Source organism: Periplaneta americana, chromosome 9 (genome assembly GCF_040183065.1).
Source record: "Periplaneta americana isolate PAMFEO1 chromosome 9, P.americana_PAMFEO1_priV1, whole genome shotgun sequence".
In the NCBI taxonomy this organism is placed as follows: domain Eukaryota; kingdom Metazoa; phylum Arthropoda; class Insecta; order Blattodea; family Blattidae; genus Periplaneta; species Periplaneta americana.
In genome coordinates, this window is record NC_091125.1 from 169,712,418 (window position 1) to 169,740,133 (window position 27,716).

At 36.2% G+C, this 27,716-nt stretch overlaps 1 protein-coding gene across 2 annotated transcripts; it reads left to right on the forward strand.

Moving 5' to 3' along the window:
- Positions 1-679: 679 nt before the first annotated feature.
- Positions 680-27,716, forward strand: Mpi (mannose phosphate isomerase). 2 transcript variants are annotated; one of them, XM_069836351.1, is made up of 8 exons: positions 680-893; positions 1,871-1,963; positions 8,108-8,428; positions 12,731-12,872; positions 17,966-18,139; positions 21,512-21,679; positions 24,574-24,776; positions 27,439-27,716. In XM_069836351.1, the coding sequence occupies exons 3-8, from the start codon at positions 8,111-8,113 to the stop codon at positions 27,652-27,654; spliced, it is 1,221 nt and encodes a 406-aa protein (XP_069692452.1). In that variant the 5' UTR covers positions 680-893; positions 1,871-1,963; positions 8,108-8,110; the 3' UTR covers positions 27,655-27,716. The 2 variants fall into 2 exon arrangements, with proteins under 2 accessions (XP_069692452.1, XP_069692451.1); XM_069836350.1 differs by lacking the exon at positions 1,871-1,963 and having other exon boundaries at positions 681-893.

Here is a 27,716-nt window from a genome sequence, read left to right on the forward strand (position 1 = left end):
TTGATGTGCACAACTGGCTTCATATGGGTGAAAGACGAACAGTCAAGAACCCGCATTAGAATATATATATATACATAATATGTTTGAATGTAACAAAAATTTCTCACAAGCTTTACATAAGGAGATTTTAATCGCTACGCGAAATGTCAATTTGTAATGTAGCAAACAGTAATTTGTGATAGTTTGATTTTCGTGGCAACATTGCTGTTGATTATTAGAGGAGAAAAATTCGCTCCGGCGCCGGGGATCGAACCCGGGTCCTTGGTTCTACACACCAAGTGCTCTAATCACTGAGCTACGCCAATGTTCAATTTACAGCACTGGATCGAATCCCTCTCTTGTGTTTCCGATCCTGTGCTGTGGATTGAACTTCAGCGTAGCTCAGTGATTAGAGCACTTGGTACGTACAACCAAGGACCCGGGTTCGATCCCCGGCACCAGAGTGAATTTTTCTTCTCTAATAATCATTATTACCATAACAGATATATTCTGTAAGACCAAAAATTAATCTTTACGTAAACATTTCTGTTATTTGAACTAAACACAAAGACACAAAGTTCATAAACTGCGCAAGTCTTCGTGAGTTTGAAGGTCCCGGACTGCACGCAGAATGCTGCTGCTGCTGCTGCTTGGATTGGCCCAAATCAGTATGTGTTGATAATATAATAATTATTTATCCCGCAAGATGTCAGACGTGCGACGTGGCCGGTTTTGGTGGCGTACATGTGACAATGTTGGCTGAAGGTTAAAGTATTTGGAGTTTCGTCACATAGTGTTATGTGTCAATGACTTACGTTTATCAAAAGTAAAAGTAAACATTGAGAAAGACTGTCCATTTAATAAACGTTAATGCATTCTGTATAATTATTACGTGTATTGACTTGACTTTCAAGGTATTTTTCTGTGTTAGGTTATGTTGGTCTGTTTAATTTTCATTTTCCTTTTCAGAACTATTTTTCAGAGCTTAACAACAATAAAAATTAGGGTAAATTAGCCGAGGTGAATTTTGTATAAATTAGCAGTAGTGTAATTTATTCTTTAATGACTGGCGTTAAACGAATACTGGTGGGGTACTTCGACCTATTTATTTATTTTGAAAGGTCATCAGTGTGACCATATTGGTATATTTTATGTCTTTTTCCGCGAATATGCATAAATATTAACTTGATATATACCGGTACTGTTAGAAATTATGTAAAATCAGTTATGATATCAATTAAATAGAAAGTAAATGCATAAATACACAACAGCAGTTTTAATAAATTATTTATAGGTCTACATTTTAGGGATTGGTATGAAGTTGAATATGGTAACGAAATTTTTTGTATACCGGTACCGCAATTTTCAAATAAATCCAAGAAATGTGTAATCTATGCTATATAAACGGAATAATTCTTTGCATACCAGGACTGAATGGCTTATTAACCCTTAGTTGCCTGATGGTACTTAGAAGTACCGTGATTTATTTTGCATACTGGAAGACCTGGAAGAATAATAAACCGCCAGAAATTACGTGCAACCTGATAAATAAAATCCATCAAGGATACTGACAGTACTGTACATAGAAATACGACCTTTTTTAAAATTAAAAAAAAAAAATCTGAAAAAATTACTGTATGTTCAGAATTCATATTCTAACAACATTCAGCAAAGAAAACGGATTTATTTTAATTTTTTCTTATGTCCGGCAACAAAGGGTTAACTGGACTGAATTTACCAAAAAAAAAAAAAAGAGTGTGAAATACAGTACAGAAAGAGTTACGAAGAACGTTCATAATATGTATATAAGAAAAGAACATTTTAAAAGTAATTTAGATATTCATAGAGTTGTTGTTGTGAACGAAATGAACTGATCTGTAATTTTTTTCAGTTATGGCAACGAGCGGATATGTGAAGGGAAATATAAACCTATCAAGTCAGAGCTGTCTCTCGTTCATCAATTTGAGAATGGCTTTGGAACAATGTACAGTATTAAGTATAAGTCTTGGATGCAATGGATGAAATATGTTGCTGTTCGTTGAGAACCCCACTGTGCTAGGCATGTGTAATAATAACCACCATTTGCCCAAAATCTGAGAACTCCTGTGTGCTAGGAATACCAAATAAGTCCAACCATCTAGCCCAGAAGAAGCAGAGAAATGCTGTATAGGCCAATGCCAAGTAATTCCCATTATAATAGGCTTAAACTTGTCAAATCACATTTCTCCCTCTTTCGTCACTTTCAGAATGACTTTGAAAGCATGTATTAAGCATATATTCAGCATGAAATATGTTGAGAAACCCCGTGTGATGGGCATGTCGAAAATCTCTGAGGAACCCTGTGTGTTAGGCATGCCAACTAATTTCCATCATCTAGCCTAAAAGAATCAGAGAACCATTAACATATATGTAGGCTACTAGCCATGCCAAGTAATTCCAATTATAATATAGAGCGGTTCAGCAATAAGTACCGGTTTATTCTTCAGCCACTGGGCGGCATGGTGCTTGAGCGACTGTCAGCAACTGGGCCCTTAAACTCACGGCACTTCATCTAGTTAAAACTTGCATGCATACTTACTAACTATAATATGTTACATTTAACATTAATTATTATATGTTATATTAATTACAGAATTTTACATCTTGATTACACAACTTTTAACACTGTATCACTTCGGAATATGTATGGTAAGACTTTCCTGTGCTAAATTTCAACGTATCTCGTTTACATGTTTCGACCTATTTATGGGTCATCTTCAGAACTGGTCGTTGTTGGTCTTGGCGCCACTTGTTCTGTTTCCAACAACAACAACACACATACACAACATCCAACCACCCCACACAACACAAACAAGCTGCATTCCAAACAATGGTGCACAGACTACTCAACATACCAATGAACCAACAGGATTACAACGAAGAACTAAACACAATCAAATACATAGCACAAGAAAACAGATACAACCCTAACATAATAGACAACATAATACGTAAGACAAAACATAATCACAAAAAACATAAGAATACAACACAAACATAAGAACACAAAAAATACATCACACTAACATACGAAAACAAAAACAAACACAAAATTGCAACCTCATTCAAGAAATTAAACTACAACATCGCATACAGAACAAATAACACTCTACAAAAACATCTCAACACACAAACAAATACAACCACACAGGCGTATACAAACTCAAATGTAACACCTGCAACAACTTCTGCATAGGACAGACAGGCAGATTGTTTCAAATACGTTACAAAGAACACATCACAGCCATAACAAAATTACAAAACACCTCCACATATGCAGAACACATCACAAATGCTAACCACACCCACAGAGACATCAACACAGACATGGAAATACTGCACATCCAACCAAAAAGCCAGAAACTAAACACTAGAACATTATGAAATATACAAACACACAAAAACACACCCCAACGAAATTCTCACCACACAACTCAACTTCAAAACACACACACTCTTTGACTCTACACTATACCACAAGAACACACCCCCACAGGAAACAGAACAAGTGGCGCCAAGACCAACAATGACCAGTTCTGAAGAAGACCCATAAATAGGTCGAAACATGTAAACGAGGTACGTTGAAATTTAACACAGGAAAGTCTTACCATACATATTCCATACAGAATTTTGTACTTACCTTTGTGACAGTAGGTGCTGGAAGTTTGACCATTTTGCACTGTACAGAGTTCACATCACCGTAAAAAAACGATCATTCACATTCATGAGCTCCACTGTACTGGTTTGTTTAATTGCGTCACGAATGTTATCTTTTAGTTGTTCAGTTGTGCGTATATACACTATTTTTTAATGATCCCCATAAATAAAAATGTAACAGTGTTAGATCTGGGGAACGAGCTGGCCATAGCCCCCTACTGATAATTCTCCGCCCAAAGATACGGCTGAGCTCTGTCTTAGACGCATTGGCAGTATGAGTGGTCGCATATTCCTGTTGAAAGTATCCTATTAACCGTTGATGAATTTCAGTTCTTCACACAATGGTCCCAAAATAAAGGCATTTGTACCTTTCACTGTTTATTGTTTCTTCATAGAAGAAAGGTTCAATAATTCTGTGAACATTGATGGTACATCACGCTCCTATTTTTTGCCCAGGCTTTGGAACCCCGATCACATGTTGAGGTTTTCCTATTGTCCAGTGCTTGTTATTACGCGATAATATATGTCCATTACCAAAAAATTATGCTTCCTCACAAAAAATTATCGATCTCGGATCAGTTTCGTCATTATGAACTTTTTCTATCATCCAGTTAACAAAAAATGAAGTCTTCTGTTAAAATCAAAGGTTGTAACTGATGAACTACAGTTATTATAAAGGGCTTTAATTGTAATTTTTTGTTACTCAATGGATAGATGTTTTTGAAATTCTGGTCTCCTATGCTACATATCTCAGAGACTTTTCGGATGTACATTCTAAAAGAGCTCCAACTTTGTCAATTTTTTCTTCTGAAGATTATGGTTTTTTTTTTCTGTCAATTACACAACCTGTTTCAATAAACTTTCTCGCTAATTGAATCGGACGGAGCTAAAAGGAACTAAGTCAAAATACACAGGTTTTGGGTTATGGCAACAATTTGAACAACGGAAATCATGCGCATCGAACGGTGGAAGAAGGAACAAGTCAGACTTTTAAATGTTCTTTGGTCTTCTATAACATAAAAATATACACATTTGTGGAATGTTTTTTGCTTCTCCTGAAAAGTTGTGAAAAGTGACTTAGTTCCTTTTAGCTCCGACTGATTCAATTGTTTTATTGCCCTCATGATCGGAATCAAGCAGTCTGGAAAACGTTTTCTAAATTTTCGCCTTCTTTTGTATAATAATTTTTCACAACGTATGTATGTTCAAGCACAGAATATCTCACTCTTATGCAATCTCCACGTGGTAACTAAATGAGTGGCATGACACAACGCAACATAACTCCTCTCTACATATTGCAATCTCAGACTGACTAGTCATTGAACCATTACATGAGGTATTGAATGCCGAGAGAGGAGGAGCTAGCTGGCTGGCAGTTGCTCAACCACTGCCACCGCCACCACCCAGCAGCCAATGAATAAACCAGTACTTATCGCTGAAATGTTCTGTAAATCTATCGTATCACAGCTGTGTTTCATCATTTTCAGAATGACTTTGAAACCATTAAGAATGTTACATGACCCAAAAGTAGATACAGCCTACAGTTCGAAATCAATAAGTATTTTTTCATGAAAAACAGTATTATAGAAAAGTGTAGACAATTATGTTCAGTCCTTGTTTACGTGTCCCAGTCAAATCACACAGATGCTTCAGATCTCCTCCCTCATCATTGACACATTCCTTGAACTTGTTGGTGAACTACAGTACACAAGGTAGAACATAATTTGCTGAATCTCTTGAAATTATCTGAAATGAAGGCCACTGTGTATATTACCAAATTGCAACAAATCTTTAGACCGAATTTATTAATTACAAAATTTTCAGTTAACTTTTCAACTGTTTCGGCCTACACAGTTACAGTCTCGAGGACATAGGACTGGAAATCTTAAGAATCTCCTTAGCTCTAGTACATAATCATTTATATTCCTAAAATTAAACTGAACTGACTTATTGAAAGTGGTAGCTGTCCATTCAGAAGTTACATAAATAAAACGAAACCAGTCGTTATACTAATGTATTTTTAAAAATTATTAGCCTACATAATTAAATATTATCTTGCAAATCAAGTTTTCAGGTATAACTCCCTGTAAAGTTGATTTGAATAATTTCGAAGGAAAAATTGTTCCAGGGCCGGGTATCGAACCCGGGGTAGAGTTCCTGGGTAGCTCAGTTGGTAGAGCGTTGGTACGTTTAACCATAGGTCCCGGGTTCGATACCCGGCCCCGGAACAATTTTTCCTTCGAAATTATTCAAATCAACTTTACAGGGAGTTATACCTGAAAGCTTGATTTGCATAATACACGTCACTGTTCGTTAACAGAAAACCACAATTTAAGTCACACAGAGTTAGTGTGCACTCAATGTTGGTTGCTTGACGGTTGTCAGCCCACTTTGAGGTCTGTGGATATAGAGGGAAAAATTGGATCGGTGTCTGGTAGAGTTCCCGGGTAACTCAGTTGGTAGAGCGTTGGCACGTTTAACCAAGGTCCTGGGTTCAATATCCAGCTCCAGAACAATTTTTCCTTCGAAATTATTCAAATATTATCTTGTTTGGATTGATCAGTAAGCTCAATCTTCATGGTAACTCTTCGAAAGGGCAGCGATAACTTTTTGTTAAATCTCTCTTTCTCTTGACTATAAAAAGTTACCAAGGATTGAATAATTTCAAAGGAAAAATTGTTCCGGGTATAGATCCCGGGACCCTTTGCTTAGCCCATGAATGCTTTACCGACTGAGCTACTCATGAACTACACCCGACACAGTCTCAATTTTTCCCTTTATATCCACACACCTCAAGTGGGCTGACAAGGTGCAGTCTCTTTCTTAGTCCTTTTTCCAGAGGTCCGCAGAAGATGCTCCTTTTTCTATTAAAAGCTTCCTTTGCCATTGCTACCCTCCTTTTGACTTCCTGGCAGCAGCTCATGTTACTGCTTATAGTACACCCCAAGTATTTGAAGCTGTCCACTTGCTCTACTGCTTCTGTGGAAAGACATGCCATGTTTGCAGTTTTTATTGGAAAAGATAAATGCGGTAGCTTCCAGTTGCTCTCCTCACAGTACTTTCTCTTTTGCATCTTAAAATATTCCAGAGGGCCCATGCGTGGAGGTGAGGAGAGTGTATTTGACTAATTAGAACCACCGAAATTCACTGCAAGGATTAAATATGAGTTCTGTTACTGTTTTTGACATGATCAGAGACCGGGAAATTCCAATTAACCTTTGCCCCTCTTCTATTCTCTATATTATCACTAGGCTTCGAGACTTCGGACCCGATAGAGCAGTTCAGTGAGAAATCTGCATACCGACGTACTGAGTATAGTGGTAAAGCGTACAGTGGCTGGGGGTACTGTAGAATGGATGCCGACAAATACGCAAAGGAAAACGCTCTGGGTTTGAAGGTTCTGACGAATAATTTGGTTTTCATACAAACCCATTGTCAAACTGAGTTATGTCTGAAACTATTGCACGGTTAGAAAAGTCAGAGCAAGAGAGCCGGAAGCCCTCAAATTAGTTGAGGAAATGACACAGAGAATTAATGAGACACCAAGTACACCGGTTACTGAACGTGTAAAACAGAAGTGGAAATCAATTTTATATAAAAATAACGGATATGGAGCATTGTGTAATATAAACAGCAAATTAGTGGACATAGAGACACCCGAGAATGAAGGACTGTCTCTTAGAGACTGCAATGATGTTAGGTTTTTTCGTTTTGCTCCTATCATGCAACGTAGAGCACATCTTTTCACAGTACAAACTGTGGTAGACAACTGAAAAAGATTTACGTTTGAGATATTGAAAATGTATCTTGTAGTACATTACAATTCTGTACTGTAACTGCACTTCCTAAAGACGACCAATAGGATAAATGAAGAAATTAAAATTGCTACATGTTTATTTCCACCATTAACCTTGTGTATAATTAAACACAAATGCTTATAAAAGACAGGAGAATAAATGTTTTTCACATTCTTTTGACATTGTCATTGTGTAATGTATATTTACTTTCAGAATGCACACATGTGTGTGTTTCCCCATACTACCATACTCTACTATAAATAGCAACGTTGTTACCTCAACACATCTCTACCTTTCACTACCTGCAGCGAGTCAACAACCTATAGTACAAGCACAGTAAACTTATTGTATCGGATCCAAAGTCTCGAAGCCTGATTATCACATTGAACAAATCTTTAAACCAAATTTATTAATAATTAATTATTGACCATGACCATAGAAAAAAATACTGGGACTGTTTCTTTGTTTCGATATATTCTATTGTCTCCTTAAATCTGCACATGTTACCAAATTGCAACTCTCATCGTCCACACTGCACAATATTCGTTTGCATTGTACACGTCTTTATACCACATTTGGAACAGAGGATTGCTTTCCTCAGTGTGTTCAGTTAACCAGTGAATGTTCCCGTGCAGGCCATGGAGCTGAGGTGTGCTGTGCAGCAGTATGCGTGGGGGAAACAAGGACGACAGAGCGAGGCGGCCCTGCTCAACAGCAGCGGGGACCCGGACTTCCTGATCGATGACGACATGTATTATGCAGAGCTGTGGATGGGAACTCACTCTAACGGACCGTCGGTACTCAAAGGCTCCAGTCAGAAACTCTCTGAATGGATAAAAGCACATCCCGAATCTCTTGGAGAATTTGTCATTCAGAAATTCGGAATAAATTTACCATTCTTGTTCAAAGTGCTATCTGTGAATCAAGCATTGTCCATCCAGGCTCACCCAGATAAGGTAACGTAATTTTTTATAAATAGGGTTGTGGGACATCCTGGTTAGTAAGGGATAGGTTGATATTTAAAGCAAATGACCTATGGCTTTCCTAATTCGCTCGTAATAGCTCATATTTTGAAACATGCGGCCGTGGTTTGATTCGAATATTCTTTCTCTTAATACTGCTGGAAGTATAGTTATTCCTTTTTCATTACCAGTCACTAGTAAATGTTATAAACTACCTAATTCTCCTCTAAACCCGAATCACGTAAAGTGAAGTGGGTAGACATTAGAGTCCACACCTGTGGAGTAATGGTTAGCAGGTCTGGCCGCGAAACCAGGTGGTCCGGGTTCGATTCCCGGTCGGGGAAACTTACCTGGTTGAGGTTTTTCCTGGGGTTTTTCCTCAACCAAATATGAGCAAATGCTGGTAACTTTCGGTGCTGGACCCCGGACTCATTTCACCGGCATTATCACCTTCATTTCATTCAGACGCTAAATAACCTGAGATGTTGATAAAGTGTCGTAAAATAACCTACTAAAATCAAATAGACATTAGATACATATCGGTACATCTATACTAATAATAAATCTGTAGCCGAAATTTTTCTGGTAATTTTCGATTTTCCAAAAATAATTGTTCCTAACATATATAATTAACCTCCCTGAAACCGAAAATCGCTTTTTTGAAATTTTTGTTTGTATGTCTGTCTGTCTGGATGTTTGTTACCTTTTCACGCGATAACGGCTGAACCGATTAATATGAAAATTGGAATATGAATTAAGTTCGTTGTAACTTAGAATTTAGGCTGTATGGCATTCAAAATATTTTATTTAAAAGGGGGTTTATAAGGGGGTTTGAATTAAATAAATCGAAATATCTCCCTTATTATTAATTTTCATGAAAAATATTAACATAACAAAAGCTTCTTTAAAAATCATTTCCTATAAGTTTTATTCTATGCAAAATTTTGATAGGACTGATATTTAATGAGCTAAATGATTTTCAAAATTACAATAACAACGCCATCCAAGGCGGTGTAATGAAATAAAAAACAAATGACGTCTATAAGGGGCCTTGGACAACAACAATCGAAAACTATGAAACATAGCCTACAGAGAATGTTTCTGTGTTTGTATGAAGTAATATCGGAAGCTAAATTAACCGATTTGTATAATTAATTATTAATTCACCATTGAAAAGTGTAGTTTCTCTAGATGGACATAATGCTATAATGTTATTACAGTAACTTCTGAGTGAATCGAGGACAGATAAGATTAAAACAGATTCTTATGCACAGAAAACTTGATAGGCTATTCTGTACATTCGTTTCCTGTATTTCCTAAACTAATTTTTATGACCAAATGAGTGGTCTCTGGATCAAAATCATCGCATTTTAATTTTTTTTAATTCAATTTAAATTAAGTAACGTAATAAACGATTTATCCATCTATCAAACACGAATGTTCCCTGGATCAAATGTCCTATTTTAATTATGTAATTACTTTATATTTATTTCTAACTGGTGCAGCGGAGTGCACGGGTAAGGCTAGTATATAATAATAATAATCATCATCATCATCATCATAATCATTATAATAATGATGGTAATGATAATCACAATGATAATATCAACAAACAGTCAAGGCTCTAGGCTAGTAGCATGCGGAGCAAATTTGTATATGTATAGTACAAAACTTACAGCAGCCAACTCAACTAAATATTTCTGAAGACCAAAGCAATTCTCCTCTCTTTAGCAGCAAAATCATCGATGACCTGAAACTTCAACGTGCTCATAATTTGTGTGTACGTTTTGTAAGCAATGTTCGTAAATATGATCATATTACCCATCCCTGGAAGCAATAGGTTGGCTTAAACTAGATAAGAAAAGAAATTTACATTCTCTTCTCTTTCTCTTCGAAATCTTGAACTCTTCTATTCCTTCGTACCTGTCGTCTCGCTTCACTTACCTTTCTTCCCACCATAACCTGAACACACGCTCTCGTCATGAAACAATACTAACAATACCATCCCATCGCACCTCCTCATACTCATCTTCTTTCACAATAGCCCTGCCAAGACTCTGGAATTCGCTACCTGCTAGCATCAGGGACTGTCGAAATAAAATTGAATTCAAACGAAAACTTACTAGGCACTTGGTCAGTAATTGATTACTTGTAAATAGTTTCTTTAATCTATGACAAAATATTTCAATATTCAGTAATTTCATCACTATACAATTTTGTTATTCTAGATTTAATTTGTAATTCAGTAAATATAAAATATTCTTTGTTTCTCTATGATAAATTATCTAGCTTTAATTATTCAGGTAATCTTTTCGTACTTTGATTTTATTGTAATTGTAAATTTAATACTACCTGTAATATTATTTGTAATTGTAATTGTAAATTTAATACTAATTGTAATTTTATTGTTGATATTGTAGTTGGAATCTCCTGGTAGAGGGGCAGAGAAGGCCTGACGGCCTTATCTCTACCAGGTTAAATAAATAAATAAATACTAAATACTAATACATAGAAGTTCTCATTGCTGTGAATGATTTCCAGTAATTTCTTCTCTGTAGAATATGAATAACGAATCCGCCTCGACCAGGACAGGCGCTTAGAGAAAGAATTTTGTGACATTTTGAGATCAGAGAATTTATAGTTCTCACGATTAAAATATAATTTCTGCAATAAATTTCTTCTTTTTTGCTTTATGAATTATTGCTTCCCATGCCTTCCATGTACAGCACACCACTGATCTAGGCTTAGTGGCTGTTCCAGTATTCGTCTAATAGTGTGATTGACTCTATTTCCCTGTTGGATGGTATTTTAAAATACAGACGTGGACAAATTATTAGCAAAATTGAAGATTTTTATTATATATTTTTACAAAATATGATTCTTCAATTTAGACTACAGTTCATATTTTTGTGTATTTCCAAATAATTAGCCAAATTGAAGATTTGTATTGTATATTTTTCAAAATTTAACTCTTCAATTTGGACTACATTTGATATTTTTGCATATTTACAAATTATTAGCAAAGCTGAAGGTTTTTATTGTATATTTTTACAAAATTCGATTCTTCAATTTGGACTACAGCTGACATTTTGGATATTTCCAAATTATTAGCAAAACTGAAAATTTTTGTTTCATATTTTTACAAAATTTGGCTCTTCAATGCAGTTGAAATTTTTGCTAATTTATAAATTATTAGCTGAATTGAAGATTTTTATTATATATTTTTACAAAACTTGACTCTTCAATTTAAACTACAGTTGACATTTTTGCATATTTCTGTCTACTGTAATGATGGAAATATGCAAAATTGTCAACTGTAGTTTAAATTGAAAAGTCAAATTTTGTAAACAGAATTAGCATAAAAATCGTCAATTTTGTTAATAATTTGTCCACGTCTGTAGTAATAGCAGTAATAATAATAATAATCATCATCATGATCATGATCATCATCATCATCATAACCATTTCACATATTAGACCTAGGGGCCTGTTATGGTCTCTATCCAATGCTTTTTAGGTCTTCCCAAGTTTCTTCGGCCTCTTGAAGTATAGCGTAAGATCAGTTTTGGCAATCGGTTGGAGAGCATCCTGGCAACATGTTCTTTCCAGTTCCGTCTGTACCAGTATTGTTCCTTGTACTGGGTAATTGAATCTACATTTAATTCGCATTTTGGGAATTTCTTTATGCCATTGATTACATTGGAATTTCATATTATTCTTTTACTCGTATATGCCACTAACTTAGTTCTGAAAGAATACCCATATTTCCTTTAGAAGGAATTCGTATTTCGTTTTTTTTTCGTCTAGCAGCGTTTAAAACTGTGATACTTTATATACTATTGTAATGTACCGAAGTACATATGATATTTCCATGCAGATAAGACGGTGCTTATTTCGTCGGATCCCGGCCAACTAGTCACTCATTACGAGTGCACCTCAGCACATGTGTGGACTTTGGTCTTACGTTCATAGTTATCTATGACGTAGTGCAGAGGGTGGCCACTAGAGGGAACCCAAGAGTTGGAACTTAAAACTGAGACGATTCTTCCGACGCCGGGGTGGAATCCGGTGTGGCTTAGTGAATAAAGCGTCAGCACGTAGAGCTGAAAACCCGGGTTCAAATCCCGGCGCCGGAGAGAATTTTTCTTCGTTCCATTACTCTTTCATCATGTGACACTTTGGTAAATGACCTGATAGATAGACCAGCTAAGGACAAGCAGGAGTGTGTTGACAAGGATGAGCAGTATCACTTAGTCGGGTGGAAGTTACTTGTAGACCTGTTTCTTGTGTTTGCAGAAACATGCTGAGCAATTGCACATGGAGAACCCAGATGTATACAAGGACCCTAACCACAAGCCAGAGCTCGCCATTGCACTTACCCCATTCGAGGCCTTGTGTGGATTTAGGCCTATCGAAGAGATAAAACATTTTCTGGAAGGTAAGAGACAGGATAATGTCCATCAACAAGATATAGTGCTTCTTTGAAGGTAAATAGAATGTGCAAATGTAGAGAACGTCTATTAGGGTTACCAACTGCTGCTGCTGCTTTACCTAGATCAGTCAATGTGCTTTCTCCCAAGCCCTATGTTCGGTTTTTTTTTTTTTTTTTTTTTGCACCATGTAAAATCTATACTAATACTAATAATAAATCTGTAACTTAGCCGAAATTTTTCTGGTAATTTTCGATTTTCCAAAAATAATTGGTCCTAACATATATAATTAACCACCCTCAAACCGAAAATCGCTTTTTTGAAATTTTTGTTTGTATGTTTGTCTGTCTGTCTGTGTGGATGTTTGTTACCTTTTCACGCAATAATGGCCAAACCGATTTATATGAAAATTGGATTATAAATTAAGTTCGTTGTAACTTAGATTTTAGCCTATATGGCATTCAAAATACTTTATTTGAAAGGGGGGTTATAAGGGGGTCTGAATTAAATAAATCGAAATATCTCGCTTATTATTGATTTTTTTTTTTTAATGTTACATAACGAAGGTTTCCTTAAAAATGATTTCTGATAAGTTTTATTCTTTGCAAAATTTTGATAGAAGTGATATTATGTTGTTGTTGTTGTTGTTATCTAATGCTGGGCTTTGGCAACAAAGCCATTAGCGTTCTTGCTCTCCAATATTTCTCTGTGGTGGATCCATCAGGTATAACTTCACAGGTTTGTAGATGATCTTCAGTCATTTCTTCTTCTTATAGAACTGATATTTAATGAGATAAATGAGTTTTAAAATTAAAATAACGCCATCTAAGGCGATGCAATGAAATAAGAACAAATGACTTCGTCTATAAGGGGCCTTGGACAGCAACAATCGAAAGATATTAAACATAGCCTAAAGAGAATGTTTCTGTGTTTGTATGAAGTAATATAGGATGCTACATTAACCGATTTGTATAATTAATTATTATTTCACCATTGGAAAGTGTAGTTTCTCTAGATGGACATAATGCTATAGGCCTAATGTTATTACAGTAACGTCTGAGTGAATTGAGGACAGGTAAGATTAAAATAACTTCTTATGAACAAAAAACTTAATAGGCTATTTTGTACATTCATTAAACTATGGTTGCATGTAATAACAAATAAGAAACAGGTTAAAGGAATTGTCATTGCACCAATGAGTGGTCTCTGGACTAAAATGATCGCATTTTAATTATTTAAATACAATTTAAATTAAGTAACATATTAAACGATTTATCCTTCTATCAAACACGGATGTTTCCTGGATCAAACGTCCTATTTTAGTTATGTGATTACTTTATATTTATTTCTAACTGGTGCAGCGAAGCGCACGGGTACGGCTAGTAATAAAATATAAATACAAACAGAGATGACACTCAAGAGGAAATTAAACACACAATAAATATGGAAATTGCCTATTATTATTCAGTTGAAAAGATTTTATCATCCACCTTGCTCTCGAAAAAGCTGAAAGAGTTTATAAAACAGTTATATTACTACATCATATCCCACCTCCCTCAAATCCATAACCTTATTCCTGTGCTGTGGTCGTGCCAGAGAATCAGTCCCATTCTGAGGCTTATGTTGAGGTTTCGTTTTTTTACAGTGATGGATTGTTAGCCCTTCGCCTGACCACCCCTTATCGGCTGTCCACGACTGCTTATTCAATATATTCTCTGCTACCCTTCATATCTGGAGGCTGTCTCTTCTAATAATAATAATAATAATAATAATAATAATATATGCATCAAAGCAAATTATTAAGAATATGTGCATTTTATTCAGTTTTTTTGGCTGAACGAAGTGCCTACCATTCGAGGTTTCCATCTGTGTAAATATGAAAGGATGAATATTCCCTAAGAGGTGCAATGAAATTTTTGTGTTCATTAATGTGTGCTTACTTATGACTTTTAAGGAATCCGGAGGTTCATTGCCGCCCTCACATAAGCCCACCATTGTTCCCTAGTCTGAGCAAAATTAATCCAGTCTACCATCATATCCCACCTCCCTCAAATCTATTTTAATATCCTCCCATCTACGTCTCAGCCTTCCCAAAGGTCTTTTCCCCTCTGGCCTCTCAACTAACACTCTGTCTATATATGCATTTCTGGATTTGCCCATACATGCTACATGCCCTGCTCATCTCAAACGTCTGGATTTCATGTTCCTAATTATGTCAGGTGAAGAATACAATCTGTGCAGTTCTGTGTTGTGTAACTTTCCCCATTCTCCTGTAACTTTATCCTTCTTAGCCCCAGATATTTTTCTAAGCACCTTATTCTCAAACACCCATAACCTCTGTTCCTCTCTCAAAGTGTGAGTCTAAGTTTCACAACCATACTGAACAACCGATAATATAACTACAGTATTTTGTAAATTCAAACTTTTAGCTTCTTTGAGAACAAACTGGATGATAAAAGCTTCTCAATCGAATAATAACAGGCATTTCCTATATTTATTGTGCACTTAATTTCTTCCCGAGTGTCATTTCTGTTTGTTATTGTTGCTCCAAAATATTTGAAGTACCTGTAAATATTTCAAAGTTAATTATATACTTAATATATACTTACTAGTGGCTTACTGCAAACTAAGTTCATTAGACGTTCAAATAAACATTTTTCAGATTTATTTTCAATGAAGAATACCAGACATTCGGAAAGTTATTTGCTTCCATAACAATGAAAGAAAATCTCTCTCGAGCCAATACTGAAGAGAACCACACATATAAATATCTACACCACACCGCCATTAAATATATGAAAAAGACCCAACCCCACTTGATTAATAATTATAAAAATATTTGATTTTTAATAATATTATTATCTTACGTAAGTTTTATAGCTTTCAGTAACATATACTATATATACTATATAGCCGCCACTCAGTAAAATATAGAAATCAAAATCTAATTTAAGTTATTCTCTACATCTATTTATATAACCCCGAAACATTTCACTTTCATATCATCAATATAGCAGTAATATGTATAATTAATGAAAAATAGTCACATCATGGCGTTAACTACAATAATATTTCATTTCTAATGGTAATAATGTCATCAAACCACCTCAAGCTTTGTAGATTTTAATATCCAATACACACCTGTACCCAGAAAATTACACACCACAGAATCGAACCTGTAAATTATTTTTAGTAAGTTAAGTTTTTAATAACCAATTTAATTTGAGCTCTAAATATGTCAGCATTCTTGCAGATCATGGCCTTCGTGTAATATTGTTTACTATAGTGTGTGTTTTGTTTTATTCTGAAATGCAACACGGCCGACTTGATGCTCGCTTCGCTTCTCCTTTACAGAAAAGTGAAGGGAATGTCAAGTCGGCCGTGAATGCTATTAGCTAGTTCTCAAAACTGACGACAGATGGATTTTGGAAAACGGGAAAATTATGTTTAAAAATTGACATTTCACTGGAAACTACTATTTTTCTGAAAAACTTTGAGTTCCAAGCTTCAAAATGAGGGGTCATTTATTAAAATTCGTCCAGCTGTTTTCCAGTAATTTCCATTACCAGTTCAGATTATATATATACTAGTGGCTTGTGCAGCAAATGCTGCTGCAAACTAAGTTCGTTAGACGTTCAAATAAAAAATTTTTCAGATTTATTTTCAATGAAGAATACTTGTCTTTTTGATAGTTATTTGCTTCCATAATAATTAAACATATTCCCTCTGAATGGATTTTTTTAGGCCAAATACTTTTTCTTGAACCTATCCAACTTCAGTTTTTGAGTTTCAACGCGAAAACGCAAGTATCAATGTCAGGACGATAGCAGTAGTTATTTCAGGTCATTGTGGATTGTAGGCAAAAGTTAAAAAAATGTCAGGTTTGCTAAGCTTTCGAACAATAGCATTTTCGTATAGCTGCTGCATGTAGAACTTGAAATTTAGAGCGTAAAATAATTTTATCCTACTGAGAGATCTTGCTGAAATGATCTGGAGACTACAAAATTTTCTAGGCCTCTTATTTTATCAGTAAGTAATACCTTTTTATCTTTCCTTAGGAACTGTAATTTTTGCGCTCTCTCGAGCCAATACTGAAGGCAATGACACATATCAATATCTACACTACACCGCCATTACTTACTTACTTACTGGCTTTTAAGGAACCCGGAGGTTCATTGCCGCCCTCACATAAGCCCGCCCCTATCCTGAGCTACACCGCCATTAAGTATATGAAAAAGACCCAACCCCACTGGTTTAATAAGTATAAAAATATTTGATTTTTAATAACAATATTATTATCTTACTTAAGTTTTGTAGTTATATATAGCAGTCACTCAGTAAATTATAGAAATGAAGATCTAAATTAAGATTTTCTCTACATTTACTTACATAACCTCAAAAGTTTCACTTTCATGTCATCAATATAGCATCAATATTATGTACAATTAATGAAGAATAGACGCATCATGATATTAACTATAATAATATTTAATTTCTAATGGTAATAATGTCATCAAACCACCTCAAGTTTCGTAGATTTGAATATCCAATACACAGCTGTCCTCAGAAAATTATACACTGCAGAATCAGTTTTTAATAACGATTTGAATTGAGCTCTAAATATGTCGGCAATCCTGCAGGCCATGGCCTTCGTGTAATAGCCTATTGTTTATTGTAGTTTGTGTTTTGTTCTGAAATTCAATCAAGTCGGCCGTGATTCAGTAAAATTAGTTCTCAAAACTGACAACAGATGGATTTTGGAAAATAGGAAAATTATGTAGGATAATTGACCTTTCACTGAAAACTACTACTTTTCCGAAAAACTTTGGATGCCAGGCATAAAAATGAGGGGTCACTCATTAAAATCCGTTCAGCTGTTTTCCCGTAATTTCCATTACCAGTTCAAATTATATATATAGATAGATTTATTGGTAACACTACAGCCTATGTTAGACTGTGGTAATACTTGGCGTCATCTCATTGGTCATTAATTCCGTTGTTTTCACCAACAGCACTATGTCCACGAAAGTAACAGAGCATTCCATTTCGTGAAAATGTCCATTCTGAGCCGTGGATAAGCTGAACACCCGTGTGCTTGCAGTGGTGCCAGAGCTGCGGGCTGTGGTGGGGTCGCACACTGTGAACGAGCTGCTGATGAGTGATGAAGCAGGCATGCAAGACGCGCTCAAGAACTGCTTCCACTCCCTGATGACGTGCTCCAAGGAGGAGATAGAGACGCAGCTGACGGCTTTACTGACCAGACTGGCATCCCTAGGTATGGCGTTGCTGTGGTGTGCAGCATACCTAGTCCTTATTAGTACAGACCTGAATTTTAGCACCTATTTTCATCAAAATTAGCATTTATTTTTTTCCCAAAAGCATCTACTTTTTTTTTCCAAAGGAAATTTTATGCATTCTACCTTTAATTTCTCAAAAGAATTGAGCAGACAATAATTGATAAAGAGATAATCGATCGACATGTTTTGAGTATTTAAAAAGGGCCTTCAATTTTTGTATATGTATACAGGGTGTAACTAGATTCAGTACCCAAACTTCTAGGGATCATAGAAGAGACCAAAACAAACTTTTTTGTTAAGTGACCACGGATCTGAAACTAATTATTGAATTACAAAACCAAAAACCCTAAAGAATTAACATATTACAGTTGTAATGTTACTTATGACACTCATGCTTCAAAACCATTTCAATTTGTAATCCTTTACAAAAACTGTTCAAAAGTGTGGCCTCCTGCTTCAATACAAACTCTGCAACGACGTGTCGTATATGTTCAAAGACTCCAGGCATGTGCTGTAGAGAGTCAGCAGCTCCAAGCACCTGAGCGATGAGCTCTTCGATTCAATATAATTGAATCGGTCATTGCAGAAAGGGGATAAGTCATAAAATCTTACTTTTGAGATAATCAATAAAAACTGTTTTCTTCTTCCAATACTGGAGTAATCATTATAACTATTTTTTCTTACTTTGTTTATGAATAGTGAAGTATAATACATCATGTTAGACATCTGACATCTCAAACACTTTTCTTTAAAGTTGTTTAATCGAACCATGACTTATCCCCTTTCTGCAAGGAATTGTTAAATATAAAAGAAAAAAATATATAATTTACAATTTTGGCTAATGTAATATTTGAAATCGAACTAAATGGTAATAATTACAATGATAACGATGTTTTGTGTGTAATTACTACATTACTATCACCATTTACATACTTATTTTTGCATTTTAATCATTATTCGTATTACAGAAATGTACGAATATGTGACTTTATATCACAGTTTTAAATCAAAGCTCTACTTTTAAACTAATACTTAAAACTGCATATACGAGAGCACAATAAAAATACACTAAAGTACTACACAAAATCATTTGTTTCAATTGTTATAGAGTGTATTGTTAGACGTTGGAAACCATGTCATTTGTAGATTCCTTGTCACAAGGTGGCCAGTTCAGTATCTCTTCGTAAAAGAGTGTGTGTTCCAATGGAATGTATTGCCTCACTTTCGATACGTCTCAAAGTTTTTTTCGTATTAATGGGAATTTTCCCATTGTATGCTTTTGTGTAGGCATAACTATGCGTCCAGAACCTGGTTTTTTCATACAGAATCTGTGTTTCCTCATTTCACTACCAATGAACAAACTGGCAGTCACACATCCTGGATCATGTTTAGAGTAAACTAATTCACTGAATTGTGCTGAAGAAAACATATTCTTATCTTTCCCTTTCTTCCTCAGTGTGTCTAATGACAGGTGGTTTTCTAGTAGGCCTAATAATCTGGCCACCAGTATTTAAAATTCAAAATATCATCAGTAGTAACTGATTCTACAGAAAATCTGTTGTGTTTGCCTGGTGGATGAAGGTATTGTATTGGTCTGGCACATATACCCTGTCTGTCTTCCTTAGTTTGCGCTTCACTACACCAAATTTGCGGTCACAGGGAAGAAATGAATGGCCTCGTTGTGGAAAATAATGAATGATTTTGTTAAATCTCCCATTTGGGTCAGTACAAGCAACAATCGAATTAAGATATGATTTTTATTTTGCCCTTCACAGTTATCAGAGAAAAGATACAATTCCTTGACAGAAGAAGGGACATTACTTTCAATGTAGCTCAGAAGGAACACACTTCATTTGAAGATTTGTGCCCTATACCTTCATGATAGGAATAGAAGTGCACCGTATGGTCTTTGAAATTGTGAATGTTGAAAATTGATGACCCAAAGTTGTGTCTAAACAAACAAAGAGTAGTTTCTTACCCACATTGTTCTCCAATCGTACGGGCTGCTACAGAGTTCCCAATGGAATTGACGTTCCAATGCCTTCAGTTTATTTTTCTTATTTACATTTCTGCGGTAGTTAATTTCATTGCGTTTATGTTTACCACTAATAACACAGTTTTCTTCCCTTGGTTCACTTACTACTTCTAGCTTATCTGTCATTTTTCTTATCAGCTGATGGCGCGTAACTTATGCGCGCGGCACTCAGTTGCGTCACGTCCAGTCAGTCAGTGCAGAAAGAAGGTAAGTCGCTGACTTGTCCCCTTTCTGCAATGACTGCGCTGCTTATGGTACTCTGCTTTGCGTTGAGAATGAGCAAATTTGTCCCATTTCTGTATGGAAATGTGTGTCTAGGTCTGGAGAAAGCAATGGCACTCTTAACTCATTTTCGCGTTTTTCATGACTTATCCCCTTTCTGCAATGACTGATTCAATTGGAGTCTCATACACCAGGCCCTTCAAGTGCCTCCCCACACAAAAGTCAAGTGGGGTGAGGTCGGGAGAACGAGCAGCCAATGGGCCCACTGCAGCCAATTCACTGCACACTGAATCTGTGGTTCAAATGTTCTCAGACTTCATGAGAGAAATGAGGAGTTGCACCTTCATGTTGAAACCACAGTCAAGAGGAACGTCTTGGAGGAAGTGAACTGTTCTCTCTGCTCTCAGTGGACATAACGTACTGTGTGGTCACAGCACAAACATTGCACTTTGACATCATGGCGTGTTTATTGATTAATGTAAATATTGATGGTTTTGAAGCATGAGTGTCATAAGTAACATTCCAACTATAATCCTTATTCCTTACAGTACAGTACAGTTTCTGGTTTTGTCATTCAGTAATTAGTTTCAGACCCATGGTCATTTAACAAAAAACGTTTGTTTTGGTCTCTTCTATCATCCCTAGAAATTTGGGTATTGAATTTAGTTACACCCTGTATAATGCACTTTTTGCCTGAAAAAGAAGCATTTTACTGATAAATCGCTATTAAATAGCATTTTCTCGTCATTTCGCAGTTTGATAGGAAAATCGTATTTTTCGCACCGTAAATTCTGCTAGAAAATCATGCTAAATCACCTTGCAAATGAATAAAAATACTTTCTACCCCACAATCTAAAAATTCGCGGATTTCGGAAATGGGAAATTTTCAGGTCTTTACTCATTGGTTAATAATTTTTACTTCCTCGCTGCACAAAGTATAAAGTTAAAGACATTTTGTGATGCTGTAAATACCTGTTTCTACATTTTCTCAGAATACATGCGCTTTCAGCATTCTGATACTGCAAAGTGTTTGTGCTGTTTAGACCAGGCAGATTTTTGTGCGTTGAAGTGCACAGTTTTGTGTGTGCTGCAGATGAGAGCTCATTGGCCGATCAGGACACAACGCTTCTGCAGTCTCTATACCAGACATATCCAGGTGATGTGGGGTGCTTCTGCATCTACTTCCTGAACCACTTGACCCTGCAGCCTGGCGAGGCCCTGTACCTGGCACCGAATGAGCCCCATGCCTACTTGAAAGGAGGTGCGTACCACAGCATGTAAACACCCTTTCACTTATGACCAATAACAATTTGTTTTTGACATGAATATGACTGTAAGTTCGGTTCAGTACTAGAGTGAACAGCCAATTCCTTTTCCTCTTCCTGATCAGTTTCAGCATCATTCTTTCTTCACCCACTATTTCCAACACAGCTTCACACACTCCATTCTTCTCCATATCCACATTTCAAGTCCTTCTAGTCACTTCTCTTCGTCGTAGTGTCCATGTTTCTGTCCCATACAATGCTACATTCTATACAAAGCACTTCACTAGTCTCTTCCTTACTTCTTTCTACAGAGGTCAGCAGAAGATGCTTCTTTCTCTATTAAAAGCTTCCTTTGCCATTGCTATCCTCCCTTTGACTTCCTGGCAGCAGCTCATGTTACTGCTTATAGTACTTACTTACTTACTGGCTTTTAAGGAACCCGGAGGTTCATTGCCGCCCTCACATAAGCCCGCCATTGGTCCCTATCCTGAGCAAGATTAATCTATTCTCTATCATCATATCCCACCTCCCTCAAATCCTTTTTAATATTATCTTCCCATCTACGTCTCGGCCTCTTTTTCCCTCCGGCCTCCCAACTAACACTCTATATGCATTTCTGGATTCGCCCATACGTGCTACATGCCGTGTCCATCTCAAACGTCTGGATTTAATGTTCCTAATTATGTCAGGTGAAGAATACAATGCTTGCAGTTCTGGGTTGTGTAACTTTCTCCATTCTCCTGTAACTTCATCCCTTTTAGCCCCAAATATTTTCCTAAGCACCTTATTCTCAAACACCCTTAACCTATGTTCCTCTCTCAAAGTGAGAGTCCAAGTTTCACAACCATAAAGAACAACCGGTAATATAACTGTTTTATAAATTCTAACTTTCAGATTTTTTGACAGCAGACTGGATGATAAAAGCTTCTCAACCGAATAATAACAGGCATTTCCCATATTTATTCTGTGTTTAATTTCCTCCCGAGTATCATTTGTATTTGTTACTGTTGCTCCCAGGTATTTGAACTTCTCCACCTCTTCAAAAGATAAATTTCCAATTTTTATATTTCCATTTCGTACAATATTCTCGTCGCGAGACATAATCGTATACTTTGTCTTTTCGGGATTTACTTCCAAACATATCTCTTTACTTGCTTCCAGTAAAATTCCCGTGTTTATAGTACACGCCAAGTATTTGAAGCTGTCCAGTTGCTCTACTGCCTCATTTAGAATTCGCAAGTTTACCTTCTTTATTTTTCTTCCTATGACCATGATCTTCGTCTTGTTTGCATTTATCTTCATCCTATACTGCTCACAGCTGTCATTTAGCTCCAGTAGCATATCCTGTAGTATCATTTCCTCTTCTGCTAACAACGTCATATCATCAGCAAATCTTATACATTTTATTCTTCTTCCACCTTCTATCACACCTCCCATGTTCTGAAAACAGTTCTGTAGTAAATCCTCCAAGTAGATGTTGAACAGGGTAGGTGATAAAGGGTGTATATATATATATATATATGCTTCTTGCTGCTTGAGTGGAAGAGAAGGCCTTATGGTTTTAACTCTGCCAGCTAAAATAAATCAATAAATCATTTTTATTTTTATATCACAACATAACCGCCATAGTGACTTAATGCAGAGGGCTCAGGTTCAAATCGCATTTGACCGCCCCTGAATTTACAACTAGTAAGTCAGTGGTCCAGACAACACAGGGGTTCTCTCCAGGTACTCCTGTTTCCTCTGACATTCCTACAGTTCATCATCATAATCATCCATTACGAGTGCAATGTAGGCCCACTGCCTGTGTTGCACTCTGGAAAGTCTCTGACGAACTAAATGGTCTACACTTCTCGGCACTAGTGATATTTATGAGTCACGCTCTAGACCAGGCCTGCACAAGGTTTGCGCTCTCCAAGCCGGCCCACAGCTCATGAGCGGAGGCAGATATTGGCTGCACTCTGTATAAGGGTGGACTGGAAGAAGGGGTGATCTCGTACAAAATATACACAAAAGGAAATACAGTACTAGTAAGAGTGTTAATGAAATGAATTCCCGTTCAGTATTTGCAAACCTACCTTGGACTATTATTAATTAATAAAGAAATATTTATTTTACAGAAATAATAGAAATTCTATAGCTACTTAAATGTACAATATCATTTTGTTATATTTTTATTTATCAGTACATCAAAACGAGGTTTTATACTGTTGGCAGCTGAAAGGAACAGTAGCCTACTGGTCGTAATGAAACATCAGTTACAGATGTTCGATGCCTGCCTTTATTAAAATTGATTATAGAAAACAGTTGCTCACAAATATAAATGTTGAGCCAAACATAGCAATCATTTTCACAGCCAGCCTGTATAGTCGTGGATATTATTGCTAATGTTTAGTCTTGTAAAACTCAACCAGGCTAGTAGTATTATTCAAACGATCTTCAGCTCTTAGGTCACATTGAAGATCAATAAGTTCGAGCTGTAAAACGTTAAATGTTAAATATTATGTTCCGTCTTTTAGATTCCTCCATACTGTACTGTAGCAGTAGGTAAGCAACGTGAAACAGTTACTGAGAATAGGCCTACACACTGCACTCCACTAGATAGCTGAGTGGTCGTTTCCCTCTCCTCTACCAATAGCAAGTCTATGTCATTCTGACGTATCTTCCTTTCCGTTTCGGTGAGTGGTAAACATGGCTCTCCCGCTCCAAAGGAGCGCCGCGCTCATTGAGCACTGTTTGTGCAGGTATGCTCTAGACTAGTTTGACTCCATATTTTCTACCTATTCTAGAGGAGTTCATGTACTGCAGCTGAAAAAGACATATTATATTTCTAAAACTGGGGTAACATAACAGCAACTTAGTTAGTATTTCTGTCTGTCTGTTATTGCAGACTGCGTAGAATGCATGGCCTGCTCTGACAACGTTGTGCGTGCTGGTTTGACTCCTAAGCCTAAAGACGTCTCCACACTGTGCAACATGCTGACGTACATCTGTGAGTCTGCGTCAGCCAAGCGCTTCCCAGGCATTCGTGAAAATGCATACACGCACATATTCCGACCTCCTGTTCCAGACTTCGCTGTGGCCAGGATCAATGTAAGTGTATTGTGTAGTTTAGAGAGATTGCAGAGCACTAATTCTGTGTTGGATAGCTTTTCAGGCAGGTTGTGAACTGTTATTTTCCCTTGTGCGTGAAGTACGATGTGGCAATGTTGTACACTGTGTTGCTGTCTTGACGCAACGCTAGCAGATGACCACCTTCCCAATTGCCGTCGGCTCTAGCCACGGTAACAATACCGACAATAATAACATTCTCCAAATGATTGTCGTACAAGGCCTTCTACATGAATCAAACAGCTACAAAAGCAGATGTATACAGCCAGCCATAAAAATGTACATTTAGACAATATTTAATTTTATATTAATTTTTTTTATCAGAGTGGATAAAAATTTGTACGATATACATGTTGTCACTTCATATTATAATTAGGGAGCGGATTTTTATGTGCTAAAAAATTTAAATATATTTATTTTTATGTGCTAAAAGTACGAAAATATTTGCTAAAAATAAAAATTTTTTTTTTTTTTAAATATGACAAAAATACCTTACTTAGCTTGGAAAAAAAATGTTACTAGGTATTCACCAATCACACTTGAGTGCTAGTAGTTGGCCGAGAATTGCAGTGAACAACAAAGGTCATCTCCAAATTCTCCATCACAAATGCATGCTGATTATCTCTGAACAACGACTTATACTGTGAAAACGATCTTTCCACATCACAGGACGTCAGACGTGCATATTTAAAGAGAGGCATGTCACAAACACAAACACCGTCAATTTCACCTACAGTCACACCCTCCAATACTTGAGCAACTTTACATATTTTTTTATATCCACTGTTCTTTCCCAAACACATTCTGGAATTTGTCCCTTAGTAATTGTGCTTCTGAACCTGGTAGCGAGTCTAGTTTAATTTTCACGGCACGCACCTCCCTGTTTCAGACAACAGGCTTTTGGATGTTTCGAGTTTTTTTTATGGTGTCACACAAAAAGCTTAGATTTGCTAATAGGAAGGCCAAATCGTTTTTTAAACAACCATCTTTCAATATATCTTGAAGGATATCGATTGATGAAGCCCGATAACAGGGGATTACAACATGACGAATTGCCTTACTTGATGGACATGAGCAAGAGTCGAGAGATTTGTTTAAATTAAATAATGTTCATACCCGAGCTCTTATCTGTTGTGTTTCACAAACAAAGTGTGGAATTAAATCATCTTCTGCAACAATAAACATTCATAATTATGTGTTGCAAGATCTCTCCTCCTTGTCCATGTTAATTTATTCTCATATAATAACACTGATATGCTGCCTAGCAGTTCTCAGAACTTGAGGCGATACTATTACAAAAATGGATCACGGATACACCACACAGCGCTTAGAAACACGAAGCAACCAAGAATTCTTAAAAAGATAATGCACTTCTGAGTAACATAATTGATTTAGTTTTAAAATGTTTAAAAGTTCTTGTAAAAAAATTATTTAAGTAAAAAAACTCCAAGATTTATGTGTTTATAATAGATTTCCTGAAAATATGTATTTACATAATTTTTTTGTGAAAATATATGTTTTTATGTCATATAAAATTCGGGTTTTAAACTTGAAACTTCATGTTCGGAATTTTTAACTTTGTTAATTGTGTTTTATCACACGCAAAAATAATATTTAATTACATAGAAATCTGCTCCTTAATTATAATACTCAATTGGTTATGAAACTTGGCCTCCGGCTTCGTTTGACAAATTTCCAATCTTGCATTGTAAAATGAAATGTTACAACATTAGTATCATAATTGTAATATGCGTTACAAGAGCGTTATGTTGATGTTTTCATGGTCGAGGAAAAGATTGAAAAAGCGAAACGTAGTTGAGCTTTTTTAATTTCCGAGAACATGAAAACAAACATACCGCTCGTGTATCGTACATTATTTTGTGCGAAGATCGTTTATTACATACCTGAAAGAGGAATTTCTAATTAGTTGCAATGAAATCTCCATCTTGGTTTCTGTTCAATGACGGCAACTTTTAAAAACTAAAATATCTATCTTCAACATTGTTGCTATAAAATGTTTTCTGTGTTTACTATATTCCAGCAGGCCGTGATATACGTCTGTCTTTTTTTTCCTCCAGTCTATAAATGCGAACTTAAAACAAACGGTAAGGTTATGTAATGATTTATTTTTCATTTTAATATTTTAACAATATTATTTATATAACATATTGCAGTAATAACATCGGCATCTGGAATCTTGTTGATTTTTTCACGGCTTTCTTAATGTTACTTGTATCAGGAATGCAATAAGTTTACTTAATTTTTGCAAATATTTAAAAACAATAATTAACATTGCAATTTAGGTGAAATTGCAGTGGTAAGTTTCCAATTTATAATTATTACTATGTTAAACGTCTCTAAAAATAATATGTTAAAAGCCTAAAGCAGTAAAATGAATGTCGCGCTTAAGCGATAAGATGAGGGAAATTGTTATGTGTGTTACGTTGGGAATACTGAATGTGGTATTTCACACTTACCGCGTATTGGTTCTGTGCGGAAAACAAGCAAATATGCACGATCTCGCACAAAAATTATTACCTACCATGGGGTGGGAGAAGGCACTAATTTTTCTAAGTTTCATTTGAACATACACATGTTAGTAAAGAATCATGTACAGTGAAAGCAAGTTGTTTCTTTGTCAAAGGTGCCAAATTCAGTGGAAGACTACTTGCTGAAGCCACGAGACAGCGCATCAATTGTCCTGATGGTGAACGGGCATGCCAAAACCTCAAATGACCTACATCTGCGACGGGGCAGCGTGGTGTTCCTGCCCGCCCACCAGCCCCTGCAGCTGTATGCTGCCGAGCGCACGGGCCCTCTCCTGATCTTCCAGGCCATGTGCAACACGGCATGTGTCTGAACGCTGTGATTGTTACCTTGTTACAATTGCTGAAAGATTAAATACTCCATGTTGCTGTTGAA

Excerpts from the sequence above, each read along its gene's own strand:
- Mpi (XM_069836351.1), top strand. The coding sequence starts at position 8,111 with ATGGAGCTGAGGTGTGCTGTGCAGCAGTATGCGTGGGGGAAACAAGGA. Across the intron at positions 8,429-12,730 it reads TCCAGGCTCACCCAGATAAG|AAACATGCTGAGCAATTGCA; the intron begins GTAACGTAATTT and ends TTGTGTTTGCAG. Across the intron at positions 12,873-17,965 it reads GATAAAACATTTTCTGGAAG|TGGTGCCAGAGCTGCGGGCT; the intron begins GTAAGAGACAGG and ends GTGTGCTTGCAG.